Here is a 19,628-nt window from a genome sequence, read left to right as displayed (position 1 = left end):
GTGAGGAGGCAGCAAGAAGGCTCCATCTACAAGACAGAAGGGGGCCCTCGGCAATCATTGGATCTGCTATGACTTTGATTACTTGGGCTTCCCATCCTCCCCAACAGTGAAAAATGTCTGTTATTCAAACTACGCAGTCTGTGGTCATTTGGTGTAACAGCCTGAGCGGACTAAGACAGCCTTACACACCAGGCGTGGCACAGGCCCCTTTGCCCAGCTGCTACCCAGAGAGCCTGGTCCTTCTCTCGGTGTAGTAAATGTCTGCACTACCCAGGCTTCTTCGTGCTTCTTCACGGGATTACAGTTCGGCTGCTGGGCTGAACCTGGACACATGGGCAGAAGAAAACAAGAGATTCCCCTGCTCCCACTCCCCACTCTCTGGCTCACACATGATCATTTTCTTTCTTCTAGTTTGAATTTTTGTTACCTGTTCTTGCTGCCCAGATCCCCCATTAGGCCTGTTCTTTGACCAAAGCCAGAAGATAGAAAGGAAAAAAAAAAAAAATGATGACAAACACACAAGAAACTGACTACACCTTACTGGTGGTCGTTGCTCAAGTTTTAACTTTCTTCCCATTCATTGTTTATTATTTGCTTTTTAGAATCTGTAAGTAAAATTTTTTATTTTATCCAGAACTTTTCCTTATAATCAGTCGAAGAGAAAGGCTATGACAGACTCAGACCAGGTTGGTGTGCACCAGAATCCTTTCCTCCAAATTTGAGACGGTGTACTTTGGCCTGGTATTCCCCATGCAGGGATGACTGCTTGGAAAATGCCAGTTTTTAGAATCCGTTAACCAGTATGTTTGCCAGATGCTTTTTATGGTTTATCTTCCAGAAGATTATCACACTTATTTGATCTAGGGAAAAGGGATAAAGAAGAATCACTGTGGACCTTTCCCTCAAAGAATAACCAATTTAGATGAGTGATGCCATTAGCAAATTATAAAGTTGCCATAGTAGTATATGATCATTGTATCAAAGTATCATAAATGTAATACAGATGAACCGCTGAAGAGGTTAGAGAGAAAAGAGACCGAGATGGGCTTTGTGTATTGCATAACATTGAAGCTGCCCTGAAACATGAGTAGGACTTGACTGTGAAAGAATGAGAAGTGTATTTTGGACCAAGGACAGCGTCGACATGGGTATTGTGGTTAAAAATTGTGGAAGCAACAGAAGGAAGAGTGAGTCATTCAGTTTCTTTAGGGAAGCATAAATGCTAACACACATAATCCTCCCAACTTAAAAATACTTCTAAAATGCGACAGAATGAAACTTACATATTTATAAGTTTTATTTCTTTCTAATTTTCCTTCTCACTCTCTTATGGATATGGTTCTCTTTTTATTAGTCGATTACACTTAAGATATTACACTACTCTATTGGTCTCATTTCTTACTAAATATAATTAACATTATGGTATGGGCTGAACCGTCCACCCCTCATTCATATGTTGACTATATTACCCGCAATGTGACTATTTGGAGACAGGGCCTTTAAGGAGGTAATTAAGGATACGTGAGGTCATAAGGGTGGCTCCCTAATTGAATAGGACTGGTGTCCTTTTCATCAGAGATACCAGGAATGCCCGCACAGAGGGAGGGCCCACATGAGCATGCAGCAAGAGAGCTGTGCTTTCTGCAAGACAGGAAGAAAGGCCTCTAGAGAAACCAAACCTGCCGGCACCTGGATCTTGGGCTTCCAGCCTCTGGAACTGTGGGGGAAAAAAAATTTCTGTTAAGACAGTCTGTGGTACTTTCTGTGTTGCATATCATTTGAGCTCACCTTGAAACGTGAATAGGACTTGAACATGAAAGGATGAGGAAGAAATGCATTTTGTACAGAGGAACAGTGTGAACATGGGTTTTGTGGTTAAAAATTGTAGAAGCAACAGAAATAAGAGGGAATCGTTCAATTTCAAGCTGACTGTTATAGCATATCATGCTAATACTGGAGGACTAGACAATCTTCTTTATAATAAAGGTACATGTTTTATGTCAGGTTATAACTTAAATGCTAAAAGGCATGATTACTTCTATTTGGGACAGATTATCCAATAAAACTCTAAATTCATACTATAATGAGATGAAATCGAATAAATAAAGAAATTTTTAGCCCCACATTGTTTTGTTTTATTTTTGCCCCAATCACCTTTTATTTTCTCCTTTCACTCTTCTAACCACCTGTGTACTTTTTCTGTGCTCACTTTTGAAGAGTATGACAGTTATCTGTGGGAACGTGGCCAAAATTACGGCTTGTAAAGTTTACTAAAACTTCCAAGAGAAAGAACGGTAATCTTAATGCTGATTCCATTTCACACAGGGCAGAGAGCTAGATGGTTGGATACCATTTGGCGATGGCAGATCTTGGTTAACTCTGTTTGACCCCACAACATCCTGGAAGAAAAGCTGGCTGCCTCGGGGTTTCCTGTTCTTATTCTTATCATAAAAGGGGGAGGTGAGAATGAGCAGGAAGAATGAGCTCACCCCGAGTGCAAAAACTGACTTTGAGAGAATATATTTCTGTCTGTAGGAAGCTCACAAGTATGTACTGAGCTACAAATATGACATTAGATATACAAGTATTTGAAACACGTCCCAGATCAACAGTTGTGTTAAAACTTTAGGGTCTAGGAAGCTTAGATGATTAAAATCTAGCTCCTCACCTTTTTTTTTAAGAATGATTATATCTTTTTTTTTATATTTTATTTATTAAACAGAGAGAAATCACAACTAGGCAGAGAGGCAGGCAGAGGGAGAGGAGGAAGCAGGCTCCCTGCAGAGCAGAGAGCCCGATGCCGGGCTCGATCCCAGGACCGTGGGATCATGACCTGAGCCGAAGGCAGAGCCCTTAACCCACTGAGCCACCCAGGCGCCCCAAGAACCGTTATATCTTTAATGGTCGAGATTTCAAAGAGAGAGATGACGTCTCAATCCTTTCTCCTTTCCCTCTGTACAAATGATAGCAGACCGAAGGCAAGAAATGGAGGTGACTTGTTCAGGGTCACAGGAGTAATTAAGGGAGGGCGGGGCCTGCTGAAGTGCTGGAGTTTCCTGATTTGCAGTATTCATGATGGTTAATTAATTTCATTAACTAGCAAGTGTGGCAAGTTTTTTTTCCAAAAATGTAATTAAACATTTAGAGAATGGTAATTTTCCAAAAGGAGTAAAAGAAACTTGTATTTGCCAGGTGAATTTTTTAGAGATGTCATTTTAAGAGCCTGCCCAATCTAAATGTCTCTGCTGTAAGATCACAGTTTCTCATAATAAGTTAAAAAGTAAAATATGACTGTAAAGCATAAACTAGGAGAAAATGACGTGTGCATGACTAAGTAGCCTGGAGACAAATCATAACTTGGTCAGCGCTGTCTGTCTTCCGTCTTCTAGGAATGCGAGAAGGTGGCCGCTGATGATAGATCCTCAAGGTCAGGCTAACAAATGGATCAAAAACATGGAAAAAACCAACAGTCTTCACGTGGTTAAATTAAATGATCCCGACTATGTCAGGACTCTGGAAAACTGCATCCAGTTTGGCACCCCTGGTAAGGACGTGAATAGTTAAGTGTGTGTTAGGAAATGCCCTCAGAGGGCACCATTAACCCGAAAGGATGTAGGTTTTTGTCCTTTTTTAAAAAGGTATCTGTGTCAGACTCTTCTTCAGTAAACAATGACTTTGTTATGTCTTTCATGACTTCTTGATAATTACTCAGGAACTGGAGAGATTTTTGTTCTCCGGGTTAGGCTGTTTTCTTTGTCCCAAGATTCATTTGCGGTGCATCCTCTAATGCCATTGTTTTCATTTTTGTCTATGCTTTGCCATTCTTAGTGCTTTTTTGCTGTGACTCCGCAGCTGCAGTTAAAAGGACCACTTGATATGCCAGAAGGATTTTGACACAACATTAGTCCAATTGTGTGTTTATTCCTCCTTCGGCTGTCCTACCAAAGCGGCAGAGAAGGGAATACACATTTCGCATGGCTCTTATCCGCCACAGTGGAGAGACTAGAAACACAACAGGGATTTTTCAGTAAAGCCCCATGCACATGTCACATTTGTCAAAATATTTATGATTTGAGTAAACTGGGGTCGTCACATTTTAAATCTATGTTATCTGTCAAATTTGGCTAATGCCTTGACAAAAGAAATACATGTGAACATTATGAAACTACAACGTATTTATCCTTAGGATGAGTTTAGCAAATCCCAGTTGCCATTAGAGCGAATGCTGCTTGGAAGAATGATAACAAATGTCTCAGGCAGGTAGTCTTAGAGACATTTTATTTTTGCATATTAATAATGGGCGAATCTTTAAAATATTATAAATTTTAGGTTTGTTAGGATTCACATGGAATGAAACAACTAAATCTACATACAGAGTCTGTGCTTGTGTATACGGACAGAAAGACACACACGCAAATGGTATCTCTTTCATCCAGCTGGTGTTAGAGTATGGTGACAGAGGTGTCCGAAGGGGCAAACAGCTCTACTCTCACATATCTTGCTTGTCTAATAGTATCAGACAGTAGGTGTGGTATGTAGAGCCAATATCATAGTATAATAGTGGGACTAACTGTAACCACAGAAAGTGGGCCGTGCCACTAACCCTTGTTCGAACCACTGTGCTCTTACGGGTGGGTGCGCTAGCTCTGGAATTAGAGTACCTGCCTCTGTTACTCTTTGTTTCGTTCAGTGATCTGAGACTCAGTTTCCCCATTAGTACTTTGACCAGATAGTGCGAGGAGGAAATGAGTTACTAAGGTTTGGCTACGTCTGGTAATGTCTGATAAAGTCCACGTATGTTGTTTCTTAGTTGGAGATTTACCATGTGGTAGCCTCTTTTAGTTATATCAGTATTATATTTAATTATGTTAGCGTAACAAAAAGGCACAGATGTTTACGAGAACTCAGGGAAATAGGGAAGATATCTTGAAAGAACTGATGCCTTAAATACTTTAATTAAAATTACTTGATTTCATTTACTTAAATTTCCTTGATACGGTAAAAGATAAATGGTCATTCAGCATCTACCATGTGCTTGACATTCTGGGATCCTACAGTCTCAGTCACGGATCTTGCTGTTAGGGTTCCACAGTTTTAGAGAAGAAAGGGCCACGGAGACAATCAGCGTAGAGGTTTCCAAACTGTGGGAGAGAAAATCAACTTTTAGTGCGTCATGACCAGCATTTTTCAATAAAATATAGTAGAAAAGAATAAAATATTATAGGCTGCATAGTATGGAGCCAAGGTAAGCATTAGTTCATTAAATTTTTGGAGTTTAATGTGCATATGTATGTATGTGCCTAATCAAAATTTAAGATATGTATCTTACTTGGAGTTGCGCCATAATAATATGAAATCCAATAGTAATTCCAACCACTTGATTTAATCGACAAAGTAAGTGAGGTGCTGGAGAATGTTAGTTACTTTGCTTAACCAAGATTGTATCCCCGGTGAAGGGCAGTGCTGCAACTAGTCCCCAAGACCCCCGCCTTTGCCCCATGTCTACTGGACCACTTGCAGTTGCTTTAACCTACTTTTGGGGATGAACTACTTTAAAAACGGGTAGTAATTATTTACAATACCTTCTAACATTAGTCATCAGAGAAAAGTGAAAATTTTAAAACTATTATAGAAAGAGTAACAGATGGCAGATTTTGTAACTATTTTTGTATCGGAACTTCAAGTAAAAGAATTGGTTACTGTTACAGTTTTAAAACATAGACAGTTAAAGACTTCCATTTAAAAATTACTGTAGACATTGGCCAATTCAGGAACAGTGGCTTTTGAGGCATCATCCCTTGCTGGCAGCCTGGGCTTTGGAGAAGAAAAAGGTTTTCTCCTTCATCCACCTGCCTCTGTTTCAGCCAGAGAAGGCCTCCCTCTTCTTTGTTTCTATTAAGTTTTAAGATAATATCCTCTTTGGAAAAAAAAGTATGCTCCTTTTTGCAAAAAAAGTTTGAAAGCCGTGTTCTAGAAAATAAAGATACATTTATATTAGCTACATCATGAATAAGGTGTGCATAGAATATTGATCATATGAATACTGCTGATAAATCAATTTGTTTGTACTCCCCAGTAAAGCTGGAAAAATAAGACAACATTGTAAAAAGACATCAACTGGTATAGAAAATCTCTGACTAACTTCTCATTCACTCTATGAAAAAGAATCTTTGCTTAAAGAACATCTGTCCTACCTGAGCTTGCCCTCCCTTTATCTCCTAGCACTTCGCTTTCTTTTTCCCCCTTGGGTCTAACGTGCAAAACTATTTCTGGTTTAATTTTTTCTCCTTCACTCACGTGCTTGTTCTTGCACTCACCTAACAAATATTTGTTGTGCAACTGCCACATGCCACTGAAAACATTGCATGAGCAAGGCAGACGTGGTCTCTGCTGTTTTGGAGCTTATTGGTTTCAAGAGGGAGACCGCGATTACACGGGTGATGAGAGTTGTAACATGGGAGGATAGGGTGCCCAGGATCACGGAGTTTGTATGACCTGGCATCGCTTCACATCTCTTGGCTTTCTGCATTTTTCCATCCACTTCGTGAATTTGTTTAAGTTCAGCCTTTAAGATGCAGCTCAAACAGCTCTCTTCCTATGATATCTCTACCTTCCAGTGAAATGCCAATAATGATGTTTTTACAAATTTCTACTCTTGCCCGTATGATTATGTACATAACTGTTTGCTTCTCACCTCCAAGCTCTTTGAGGGTCCCCAGTAGGGACCCTCAAAATTGTTGAATCTCCTCTGGGTACAAAATTGTTGAATCTCCTCTGGGTACAAAAGGCTACATTATTGAACAGAAATACACAGAGGATTTTTTTCTGATAAATTTGAAGTCTAACATGGAATAATGTAGATAATTCAACATTTTATAAAAGCCTGGTATCAGTTGCTGTCCTAATGGAAAATTATATACGAAAGGAATACTTGGGTCTCCTTTATATTGTTCTTAGGAAGGATAACTGTTTAGTGAGATGCTCTGCCTCACTCAAAAGACATTAGCAGCATGAGTTCGGTCTCCAATCTTGGTTTCTCACTAGGTTTGCAAAGACACGATGAGCTGACGTTTGGAAACGAGGAAGGTTTTTACAGAAATCAGTATATTGTTAACTTTGATGATAGAAAAATGAAGAAAAGCCTGTCTCATTAATTTTTGTTCCTGTATTTTAACATGAAACTTATTTTGATCTAGTTAAAATTTAGAGGAGTCAAAATAAAATAGTTAAATTAAGGATAACATTCTGGGGTAATTTGTGTACCTATAGATTTTTGTTCTTTTTCCTGTTTTTTAAGTTTAGAATATTTTTGATTTCTCACTGAGGCTCATAATGTAGTAAATATTCAATTCTGAGAACAGATTTCTTTGAAATCAGGATGCTACAGAAAACAGGTATAAGACTTGATTCTGTTAGGAATACATTTTCACTTTTTGGGAAAAGAATCAAGTCTGTAATGTTTAAATTTATAATATGTATTTTACATTTAAAGAGACTCATACATATAAATTTAGACACTCTTAATTCCATTTCAAAATAGGAAACATATTGGTGTAGGGGCTGAAATTGTATATTTTTAGGGAAAAATAATTTAAAGATGAGATTTTAATCCAAAAATTTCTGTTAATAAAAGTTGAAGCAATTAAGCAAAGTTTAAATGTTATAACACTGCATAAACAGGATTTCCAGTTCATATGAAAATTAATAGATTTAAAAAATCTGATCATGTAAAAAAAATGAGAAATCGGTATCTAGTATCACTGTTGTCCCTTCCCATTATTAGGAAAGTTCTTTTCAGTGCAATAAAATAAGAAACAATGAGAGTGCAATAACATTTGGAAAGAGGAAATAGTATTTGTAGATAATATATTTCATCTAGAAAATTAGCTAAAAATCTATTAGAATAAAAGAATTTAATGGAGTAGATATATTCCAAAAAGAAGATTTAAAAATAACTGAGAAAAAGTTGAGTGTGTAGTAATTCTAGTCAACCAGTGAGTAGGAAACAAAACAAATAAAGCAAAAACTTAGCATGACTTTAACAACGTAGAGTGAAAAAAAATGACAAAACTTCACAGAAGAACACAATTTGAGTAGGACATCTCAATTGGCTTGATAAGAAAATTAACTGTTATAAATGTGTCACTCTTTCAGAAATACGTATTTTAGAAATAATGCTAAAGTTAACCTAGAAAAAATAAATGAAAAAGCCAATAAAAATTCAGAAGAAGAGTGAGTTTTCAATTAACTGGAATAAGTTCTGGAATAAATTTTAATGCATGTAAGCCTTTAACACATTATAAAGTAAATGTTTTGAACTAACGGAAAAATGATAGGTTATTTAGCAAAAGGTGTTGAAGAAGTGGTTTTGTGGAAAACTGTGTTAAGTCAGAGTCTTACCTCAGACCAAAATATGTTCTGGATGAATTAAAGAATTAAATATGAAAGGCAAAAATAGAAGACATAAATACTAAAAGAACATAGGGGAATAACTAACTTGTCTTTGAGAAGAAACTTTCTAAGAAAATATACACTTGGTAAAGAAAAATATTAATATATTTGATTCTAAAAATTTATAAGCTAAGTCAAGAAACATCAAACTTAAGAGACTATTGGGCAATTAGAATTTGTGGAATTTGTATCCCAATTTAAGCAATCAAACTGTAATCAAAATATTTTAAGTCAGGGCACCTGGCTAGCTCAGTTGGTAGAACATGACTCTTGATCTCAGGGTTGTGAGTTCGCCCTCCATGTTGGATGTGGAGCCTATTAAAATATAAATTAAAAATTTTTTTAATTGAAATAAAATATTTTAAGACAATGTGGAAACCTATTCCTTGCCATATATTTGATAAAATTTTGAATTATATTTTTTAAGCTATGGCAATTTTTTAAAAGATTTACTTATTTATTTTAGAGACAGAGAGAAAGAGAGCAGGGGGAGGTAGGGGCAAAGGCAGAGGGAGAGAGAAAATCTCGAGCAGACTCCCCGCTGCTCAGGGAGCCCCGCATGGGGCTCAATCTCACAACCCTGAGATCATGACCTGAGCAGAAATCAAGAGTTGGATGCTTAACTGCTGAGCTACCCAGGTGCCCTGGCTGTGAAAAATTTTTAAAAGATTCTTTAACTGTGTGCCTAAGTGGCTCAGTTGGTTAAGTGCCTGCCTTTGGCTCAGGTCATGATCCCAGAGTCCTGGGATGAGCCCCGCATCAGACTCCCTGCTCAGCGGGGAGTCTGCTTCTCCCTCTGACCTTCCCCCTCTCATGCTCTCTCTCTCTCATGCTCTCTATCTCAAATAAATAAATAAAATCTTTGAAAAAAGTCTTTACCTTTCAGAGGTACTTAGTCAAATATCTGAAAGTGAAGTTTTATGATATGATAGTGTTTGTAAATAATCCAGGGTGAGATGAGGAAGAAATGAAAGAAGTTTGGCTAAATTTACAAGGGTCAAAGCTGGATGATTTGTATATCAAGTTCAGTATACTGTTCTTTTTGCTTTTGAACAAAGCTTGAAAAATTTTTTAAAATATTTTATTATTTATGTTAAGAGATAGCATGAGCGGACAGGGTGGCAGGGAGGCAGAGGAAAAGGGAAAGAATCGCAAATCCCAAGCCTGCTCAGTGCTGAGCACAGAGCCTGACGCAGGACTCAGTCTCACAACCTTGAGGTCATGACCTGAGCTGGTCTGGTGCTCCACTGACGGAGCCATCCAGGAGCCCCTGACCAAGGTTTGAAAATTTTACAAGTAAGAAAAAAATGTAAAAAAAAAGTATAAACAAACCTGGTTGTTTAAAAACAACGAGGAAATGGGAGCTATTTGTTACAACAATGTTAAAAGATACAAAAAAAGTTTTAAAAACTAGCACTTTATGACAACGAACGGTATTTGTTCCCCAATACCTATTGGTTTCCCTGTATCCGTGGGCAACATTGCATTCATGTTAAAGAAATTCCCCAACTTCCGTTGTGATCGCGTATGATCATGTGACTATGGATGTCAGAGGAAGTGCCGTTTGTGATTCTCAGGAAATCTTCCTTAAGGATGTTTTTCCTTTTCTGTTTCACACACTGCCCTTCCCACCCTGGACAGATTCCCTCCGGCTCCCTTTGCATGAGCTATAAAGTCCTTCTTTCTCATGTCACAGTCATTGTGGGTTTTTCATCACCTGGAGCTGTCCCGACTTGCAAAGAACATACACAATTGGAGAATGGGCCAGTGTACTAATAGATAATGTCCAGAGGGGGGAAATAGAATGAGACAAAGAGCATCCAAAACATCAAGCCTTGAATACAAATTTTAACTATTTTTTACCTTTCAAGTTTTACGAGTCATGAATACAGTATTTAATGCTGTGAGTCTCACACGGTGGTTAAGGAAGCCGTGGAATCAGCCTCCCTGCTCAGTTCAAGTGTCTGCTCTGTCACTGACCCGCTGAGTTAACTGGAAATTTTAGCTCCATTCCCTTGCCCCAGTTTCCCCACATGTAAAAATGGGGGTAACAGTGTTCCATGTTATTTAAAACTTTTGAGGGTGAGAAAATAAAGTGTCGTCATGGTGCCTGGCACTTATAAGTACAATATTATATAAAAACCGGTTTAAAAAGGGAAAAAAAGAGTGCTCACTGCAACTCTGGAATTTCTACAGCCATTCAGGAAAGCAATTTGGCAATATAAATAGCCTTTAAATTAATTGCACTTCTAGGACTCCAGCTTGATTGAGTCATCAGAGATGAACGCAAGGGTTTTTTCAAAAAGATGTTCATTGTAGCATTATTAACAACAGAAAAAATCTAAATAACAGATTAATGTATTTAATCCATTATAATGCATTCCTATTATTTAACTATGAAAAATAATCATTTTATTCAAGCAGAAAATGAAAATGAATTTTTAAATCATCTGAGATGCCTGCTTTGGTTAATTAAGATCTCAGCAGTGAAGGAAATTGACAAGACAATTTTAGGAATTCATTTAGCCAGGTGTAACCTCTGGGAAGGAGTAGAGTGTGTCTGTACTTTAATGGCAATAGAAGGTCAAATACCCGCCATCTGGATGCCCTAAGCTCCCCTTTCCCAGCAAGATTGCACATCCAGGCCCTCAAAGGACTTACATAAAACACCATTATTCAAGGTTGGCTGCAATAGCACCCCCAAACTCCAACATGTAAGACTAATTTGGCAAATGTATCATGAGCCTTAACGATGTCACTGATCTTTCATCCAAGGATTCCCTTTCTAGAATGCTGTCATAAGGAAATATTTTTAAGCACAAAGTTTTTGTACACAGTGCTATTTATAATATTGAGAACAGACAACAATCGAAATATCTAATAGAGAATTGACTTAAAATATTAGATAAAATTAATATTGAGACTATTATACAGTAATTAAAAGCATGTTTATTAATTTTAACTGGTATATTTATGGTATAATGTCAAGCAAAATAATTAGGATGCAAAATTAGATATATTGTTTAGTCTCGATTGTGCATAGAAAAAGATTAATAAAATACTGAAGAGAAAAATTTATTCAAACAAATTTATTCAAATAATTCAAAAAATTCAAAAAAATTTATTCAACAAAAAATTATCATGGTTTTGTGTCCCTTTTCTATCAAACCATATATGAGTATGAGTCAATTATGTAAAATATGTAAAAGATAAGCTGAGCCATACTAAACATTCTAAGAGTTTATTTGAGCAAAAATTGGTTGGAATTGGGCATTGCCAGTTTGTACGTGATTAGGTTGCTCCCCTGACCAGAGCTGGGGGAAGTAGGGAGAAAAGAAAGGAAATTATTTGGCTGGCAATAGCTTCAAACCTCATTGGCTGCTTGTATTTGGTTATCCTTAGGATTTTTATTTTTATTTTTGATTGTTATCCTTAGGATTTTTATTTTGACTTTGTGACCTTGAGACCTTAATAAGCTTAGAGTCCAGTTTGCTTCCTTAGGTCACCATAGCATTAGAGCCAGCTCAGGCTAATGGCCTCCTTATTTAACACTTACTCTTTCCTACATTTCCTCATGTTCCGCAATAAGCTTGAGTTACTTTCTTAATTAAAAATCAATAACCATTTAAATAGCTACAACTTGAAATGTTTGTTGTCTGGTGTCTCAGATGGATACACCTCCCCGCCATCGTACTTGGGCACATAGTGAGTTGCAGACCAGGTGGGGAGCCCTGAGTGGGACCATAGCCAAGAAGTATGGAAGATGATGCAAAAGGACCAGAGAGACCCACCAGTTCAGCCCATCCCACAGGCACCCAATTATTTTTTATGACACTATTTCCTTACACTCAGAAGACAAAAATAAATGTATAGGTAACTAGGAGTAATAGCAATCTAGGGGCTGAAAGAATTTGGGGGTTGAATGTTGACAGTCAATATTGAAAATAACATGGCGTCTTTTTCTGATTCTACTCCAGTGTTGCTGGAAAATGTTGGAGAAGAACTAGATCCTATTCTGGAACCTCTTCTACTGAAACAGACCTTTAAGCAGGGTGGGAATACATGTATCCGACTTGGGGATTCTACCATTGAATACGCACCAGATTTCCGCTTCTATATTACTACGAAGCTAAGAAATCCTCATTATCTTCCTGAAACATCAGTAAAGGCCAGTATCTAAAGTGAATATTTCTCTTTTGAATTTTACAATCAATGACTGTATTTTCCTCCTAAGGCATAAGAAGGACGGTTTCCTAAGAAAAATAGATTTTGTCCTTGTTTAGCATTTCCTGAAATTGCTGTAATAATTCCAAATGTTTGTTTTGTGTGTGTATGTGAGTAATAAAGGAGCCTTCAGAATGAAGTGAAAAAAAGACTCTGAGAATCTAATTTCTATAACTGATATTACTCTTAGAATTTCATTGTTAAGAATAGATGATATATATGTACCCCCTTTGTAATAAATGATAATATGCTAATTCTTGGATTGAAAATTTAAAAAATCCATTCTTCTTTCTTGGAATAAGGTTGCTGTTATCTGACTTTATATAATTACTTAAAAGAATTGATTTTTATCAGTGGTTCTTTGAAAATACTAGAAATTCCTTTCAAGAACAAAGTTAGTTTAAAGTTTTAGTCAATGACTAAAATCACTTGAGACATTGATCTGCGACTGAGCTCCTGGAGGTCATTCCATATTTTATTCCCAAATCTTGGCGCTCAATAAGGTTGGAACTTGGTCAATGTTTGTGGAATGAGCGTGGGAGGGAGGGATAACTTTCGTTTATGGAAACTAGCAGGAGAGGACATTAATCTGAATGTTGATTCAGATTTTGAAAGTTACATATGGAGACAAGATTTAGCCAGAGTTCAAAAACTGTCCTTCATTAGAAATATTTAAATTAGTGTAGGCCTCTGTCTGCAGAGGCAGAGGAAGCGCAAAGATGACATCATTCATTCCCTCCAAGATGAAGAAACATGAGGTTTACACTGTAAATAATATGTATGTTAAGTGACTACATTTATGACTAAGAAAACACAGGAGCTCATAATTGGAGACATGGACATTCAGAGAAGCCAAGAACACTGAGGGAAAGTGGGGTAACCCTTGAGGTTAGTTTTAAAAACACAACATTAAAAATATGGAAATTCTTGGCCACTATTTTTAACTAATTAAAATAAATGTTATCTAAACACCTAAAAATTGTGTATTGTCTATCAGAAGAGGTAGTATCTAGTAGTAATTAAGAATATGGATTCTGGGGGCACCTGGGTGGCTCAGTGGGTTAAAGCCTCTGCCTTCGGCTCAGGTCATGATTCCAGGGTTCTGGGATCGAGTTCCGCATCGGGCTCTCTGCTCAGCGGGGAGCCTGCTTCCCCCCCCCCTGCCTGCCTCTTTGCCTACTTGTGATCTCTGTCAAATAAATAAATAAATAAAAATTAAAAAAAAAAAGAAGAAGAACATGGATTCTGAAGCCATTTGAACCAGACTACCTTGGTTCAAATCCTAGCTTTATCATTTGCCAGTTGTGTGACATTAGCCAAATTATTTAATCTCCCTGTCCCTCCATTCCCCAGTCTAGAAAATGGGAATAATAAATATCCATCTCATAGAGTGGTTTGAAGACTAAATAAATTAATCTATGTAAGGGCTTAGAATAAGTCCTAGCACATAGTGTTAGATGAGTGTTAATGATAAACATTATTATTTAACTTTTAAATATAAGTGAGAAAGTATGAAACATAAAAGAAAATGTTAAAATCCCAAAACTGTGTTAATTTTTTTTAATAGATGGAAGAATGGAGAACCATTTTTACTTTTCAGTAAGATCTATGAAAATTTCACTAATGACTAACAATTCTTAGTTCACAGGTAACTAGTTATAGAAGCCATAAACTGCTGTGGGGAGGAAACTGATCTATGATTCAGTACTGAAATCCTTACAATCCCTAGGGTGTCTTATTGCTTCATTATTTTTAATTGCTGGGATTGATTAAACAGGGATTAGAAAACATAGTGAGGCAGTTACTTGCTTTCATTTACAAATTAAAATACTTCCTTTAAATCCTATTTTTTTTTTTTTTTTAAGATTTTATTTATTTATTTGACAGACAGAGATCACAAGCAGGCAGAGAGGCAGGCAGAGAGAGTGAGAGGGAAGCAGGCTCCCTAAATCCTATTTTTAGGGTCTTTTATGTACCTTTGCTTTCAAAAGTACCCAAGGGATGATATCATGCTGCTATAATCCTTTTGAATCTAAATGAAAATAAAATTATGAAATCATATGTTGTATAATTTAAAATATTTCTTTGTTATTATTTTCTTTAAATGTTTATTGTCATTTGTGAGCAAATGGCCTAGATTTACAAAATCTTGATCTTAAAAGATCCAGCACTAATGGAATATGAGTGAATACCTCCATGGGTCTTTAACAATGAGGTAAAAGTTATAAAACATACATTTCTCTCAATAATTTGTGCCCTTGGTTTCTCATGTCAAGAGGAAAATCTCTTGAATGCTTTATTTTTTTCCCATGAATAAATGACAAAGCAGTAGAGAATTACAAAATAACATTTTATGAGTTTTTTTAATTGCTTGATTTCAAGATTTCTTATTCTCCCATCTAAATATATGATTATACTCATATGATCTATCCCTAGTGGTATCCAAAGCCCACTACAGGTCAAGTGAGGGGGGTACAAATTGAACCAAGAGGAAACCACCATGGAGAAGGTGCCAAGTTTGGGCAGAGGAGGGGGTCACCTTCCTAGGGGTACTGTAAGAAATTGTTGTACACTTTCTGATCTCAGGTAGGACATTTTCTTACAGAGATGGAATTACCCTGTTCTTGCAGAGGGAGTATTCTCCAATTCTCTTACTAGGAAAGGTGGGGAAATGTGGAGTCTCCCACTCAGCAGCCAGAGCTGAAGCACAGGCAGACAATTCACAGCCGATGGGCACAGGATTCCACCAGAAATCAGCCGTAGCAGAAATGAAAGGCACGGGGAAAGAAGGCACAGAAGGTGATGCTCGAGCCATAAATAGAGAACCGAGATCAAGACACAAGGGCAGAGAGTAGACAGATTGTAAAACAGATGTTTAAAAGAGCCAGGGTGCAGGGTAGGGGTTTTCAAATTAAGCCAAGGTCAAGTAAGCGTTTGTTGACCTATGGGTTCACTGATGATCAGAACGAGTTTCTTTAGTTTATTGCTGGGAGCACGATGGGTGTTTGGAGGCTGGGATGAGAGTAGATTGTAGAGCACTGAAGAACGGAATGAGGGAGAGACAGAAAGCATCTATAAATAAGATTTTCAATAGTATAGTTGTGAAGGCGCAAAGAGAGATCATTCCATAGCTGAAGGGATTGTGGGAGAAACAGAATGAATTATTTATTTGCTATGTGAAAGACCACAGCATGCTAACTTTCCCACTTATGGGAAACAACCAGGGGAGGAGGAATTTTAAGATGTAGGAAACAGAGCTTGTAAGAGCCATTACATACTATGAGTATAAAGTAAGTGTTGATAGATTTCACCTCAATGGATACCATTAAAATGTATATTTCCTAGCTCATAATAATGGCTGTTCTGTTCATACTGTAATGTGATTATCTAATAGGTCATATTGTAATATTACATTACATATCACACTTTTATTACATTACATTACATATCACACATTTTAGGTCATGTAATATGATTATCATATTATAAATATCATATATGCTCATGAGAAGTAATAACAGTATTCTTTTTCCTCCTATCTCACTTGTTAAGATTTCCTGTACTTTTTATCACCACCAGGATCCGAAACATAAATTAGCTTGTCCAGCCAGTATGAAAGATAGCTTCCAACCGGATTCTAATAGATTTGGGAATTAAACAGTTGTCAGAAATTGGATCAGTGTGTAATAGGAATAAACTGATGACCAAACAAACCCTTTGAAATATACATTTATGGCTGTGAGAAACTTTGGTGGGTTTTTAATCCAGCAGCCAAACTTGCCTATATCTTTAATCATAACCTCTACAAATTGCCACTTTTCACATATACTACTATAGTAAATAGAGTCTATTTTAAGGTTAGAACTTATAAAAGCAGAGGCTTTCTCAATAGAAACAATGGTGCAATTCTTGTTTATTTTTCCATTTATAGGTAACATTACTCAACTTCATGATCACGTCGGAGGGAATGCAAGATCAGCTGCTGGGAATTGTGGTGGCCCGAGAGAGGCCAGACCTTGAAGAAGAAAAGCAAGCCTTGATACTACAAGGAGCTGAAAACAAAAGGTATCAAACATTATAAAACACAGAATTATTGGGGCGCCTGCGTGTCTCAGTCAGTTAAGTGCCGGACCCTTGATTTTGGCTCAGGTCACAATCTCAGGTGGAGCTGAGCACCGAGTCAGCTTAAGATTCTCTCTTCTCCCGCCCCTCCCCCACTGCCCCATTCCCCACTCACATGCGCGCGCTCTCTAAAAAACAAAACTAAACAAAACAAAAAACACAGAATTGTTCTTGTTTCGAGATCACTTACAATGGATTAAAGTACACTTTAAAGCTGTGTTTTGTCAGATTTAGTAGGTGCATTGAATGGGGAGAATTAAGGGGAAAATAGAAGGCGTTACAACGTCTCTATGTTAACTTAGAAACCTGCATAAGAGTGTATTTTTACATACAAGTTCTCGGGCACTGGAGGAACTGGAAGGCCTACCCCACACAAGTCAAGGCAATGAATTTTCAAGTATTCAACAACGGTGTAGCACTAAAGTTTGGGTATTCCTCATGTAACTGATGTTCTCTCTCTGAAGGAGCACACGGCATCCCGCGGTCCGCTCACACCATCTCCAGCACAGGTGCACGGGGTAAAGCTCTAGAAGTCATGAAGAATCTTGGAAAACAAAGGGAGCGATACTTTGCGTTCACTTGAGGCTGAGATACTGATGGCAGAGCAGATTGGCTTACACCTCTCCCTCCCGTTACCGTGTAAACGATGGTCGGGAGGAGAAGTGAAGCAGAAAGTCCCTTCTTTTTGACATTTTGCAAGATAAGAAATTAATTCTGCAACATCACCGTGATGGGTGTTTGTCACACAGTGATACGTTTCTTTAGGTTCCAAGCTCTTTGTTTCCTAGACAAGACTGTGGGCGTGAAGTGAATTTAAATGATTTCTTTTTCTTCTGAGAAAATTGTGTTTTATTCCAGGCAGTTAAAAGAAATAGAAGACAAGATTTTAGAAGTTCTTTCATCTTCGGAAGGCAATATATTAGAAGATGAAACCGCTATTAAGATATTATCTTCCTCCAAGGCTTTGGCTAATGAGATTTCTCAAAAGCAGGAAGTAGCCGAGGAGACGGAGAAGAAGATTGATAGCACCCGCCTGGGCTACCGGCCCATCGCCATCCATTCCAGCATCCTGTTCTTCTCCATCGCTGATCTAGCTAACATCGAGCCCATGTACCAATACTCACTGACCTGGTTTATTAGCCTTTACATCCTGTCTATTGAAAATTCAGAGAAGTCAGAAATTTTAGCGAAAAGGTACGTAAAAGAAATACTAATTAGTAGGAATACTGACCGATGCATGAACATTTAATAGTCATTGCTGGCTCTTGCTGTTGTTACAGAACGGTGTGGGTGTGCCGTCTCTGCTAACCCGAGCTCGATTAATCATTGTTCTAGAAATAAATCTGAGGGTGAGAAATGGAATAGATGTGACCAAATTCAGCCTGCCACGAAATCGTTTACTGGGAGATAGGATTACAATGTCATTCTGAAAGGAGGAAACATTTATCTCTGTTGATCATTTGCAAAATGTATTTGTGACTAGAGGCATGGAAAGACTAGTTAATACCCCTAAATACAGGACTCTTACCTTCTGGAAACCAGCGTTCCAAAAGTTGCAAATGCACATTCTGATATATGCGTAGTTATACTTTGTCAAGTAACAAGGTTCTTTAAAATACCTTATTGTGATTATTTGTGTTATTCTTACTTACATAAAATAGCTTATTTTACAGTTGGCTACTGTAATAAATAAAGGAATTAAGACCTTGACAATAAGTGTATAAGAGAATAAAATTTCATTTTATTAACAGTGAGGTGAATTTTAGTTTGGTATTGAAAGCTGTGTTGAATAGGATCTAACATGAAATTACTTCTCAAGCAAAGAAAATAGTTCATTGCGATCATGGCCCTCTCTGACCTTACTGATCAATAGAAAGCTGGATACTTCAGTTTCCTGACGGTTCATACCCACAAAGGAAATCCAATTTAATACGGATCACTTGCAGTGCAGAATTACTTTTTAGAAATTCTAAATGAGCATCTCCTGAAAATCTGAATTGAATTCCTCTCATTTACTACAGTAGAACTCTGCTAAATTTTGAATATTCTTAGACTGAGCAATTTCTTGGTAGTACTGTTATTTTACAACCTTAAATATAAGATCAGGGAAGGTGTAAAGACTGACACTGGGCTTAGCAAACAGTCTCTGAGCTGTCTGCCCGTGAGGAAGAAAAAGGGGTGACCATCTTCAAGAAGAAAAGGGTCACGGTGGAGTTTAAAGTATGGTTTTTTTATTATGATACTTGAAAATGTTTCGTTTCTTTCTGTATTTCTTCTATCTGAAATTTTCAAGGGTAGGAAGGATTACTAAAATATAGAAAACAAAATTTTAAGTGACCTTTTCTTAGAAAAGCTCCCAGCCACTTGCATTATGTTAGTTAATTGAACAAGCATGTCTGGTTTTCACACGAGGTTCTGAGTTCCCTGAGACAAGGGTTTAGGAGGGTTTGTTTGTTTGTTTGTTTGTTTACAATTCCCAGAACTTACCATGGTGCTCATCACCTGGAGCCGCAACAGTGCTCAGTGTTTTGTTTTTCACTGCAGTTGTTTTTCTACCTTGTTTAAAACAAGTCTCCAAAATATCATCTTAACTACTTTTAAATTAAGGTATTTGCTGGAGTCTAGAGAAGAAAACTAATTTTCTCTGTCACTTAGAGTCACGTTTTGTATACTCTTGTGTACAAGAGTTAAAAATTAGAACAATTTTATTCTTTACACCTAATTATTTGTTCCTTTACTATATCTTGTTTCATCAAATTAGAACTCACCCACACCTATGACATGTTTCTTCCTATGACCATAGTTCCTTATGATTTCTAGAAAATTAAATC

At 37.3% G+C, this 19,628-nt stretch overlaps 1 protein-coding gene across 1 annotated transcript in view; it reads left to right on the top strand.

Annotated features, from left to right (window-relative positions):
- The window catches only part of DNAH7 (dynein axonemal heavy chain 7), a 249,669-nt gene that overhangs the window by 175,290 nt on the left and 54,751 nt on the right, over positions 1–19,628 (top strand). Inside the window, exons 48-51 of the mRNA XM_046018191.1 lie at positions 3,390–3,544; positions 12,429–12,619; positions 16,607–16,740; positions 17,656–17,991. Of these exons, the coding sequence (XP_045874147.1) occupies positions 3,390–3,544; positions 12,429–12,619; positions 16,607–16,740; positions 17,656–17,991 (816 nt within the window). The remainder of the gene's footprint in view (positions 1–3,389; positions 3,545–12,428; positions 12,620–16,606; positions 16,741–17,655; positions 17,992–19,628) is intronic.

Source organism: Meles meles, chromosome 9 (assembly GCF_922984935.1).
Source record: "Meles meles chromosome 9, mMelMel3.1 paternal haplotype, whole genome shotgun sequence".
NCBI classification, from domain to species: domain Eukaryota; kingdom Metazoa; phylum Chordata; class Mammalia; order Carnivora; family Mustelidae; genus Meles; species Meles meles.
This window is presented reverse-complemented; position numbering and strand designations above follow the sequence as displayed.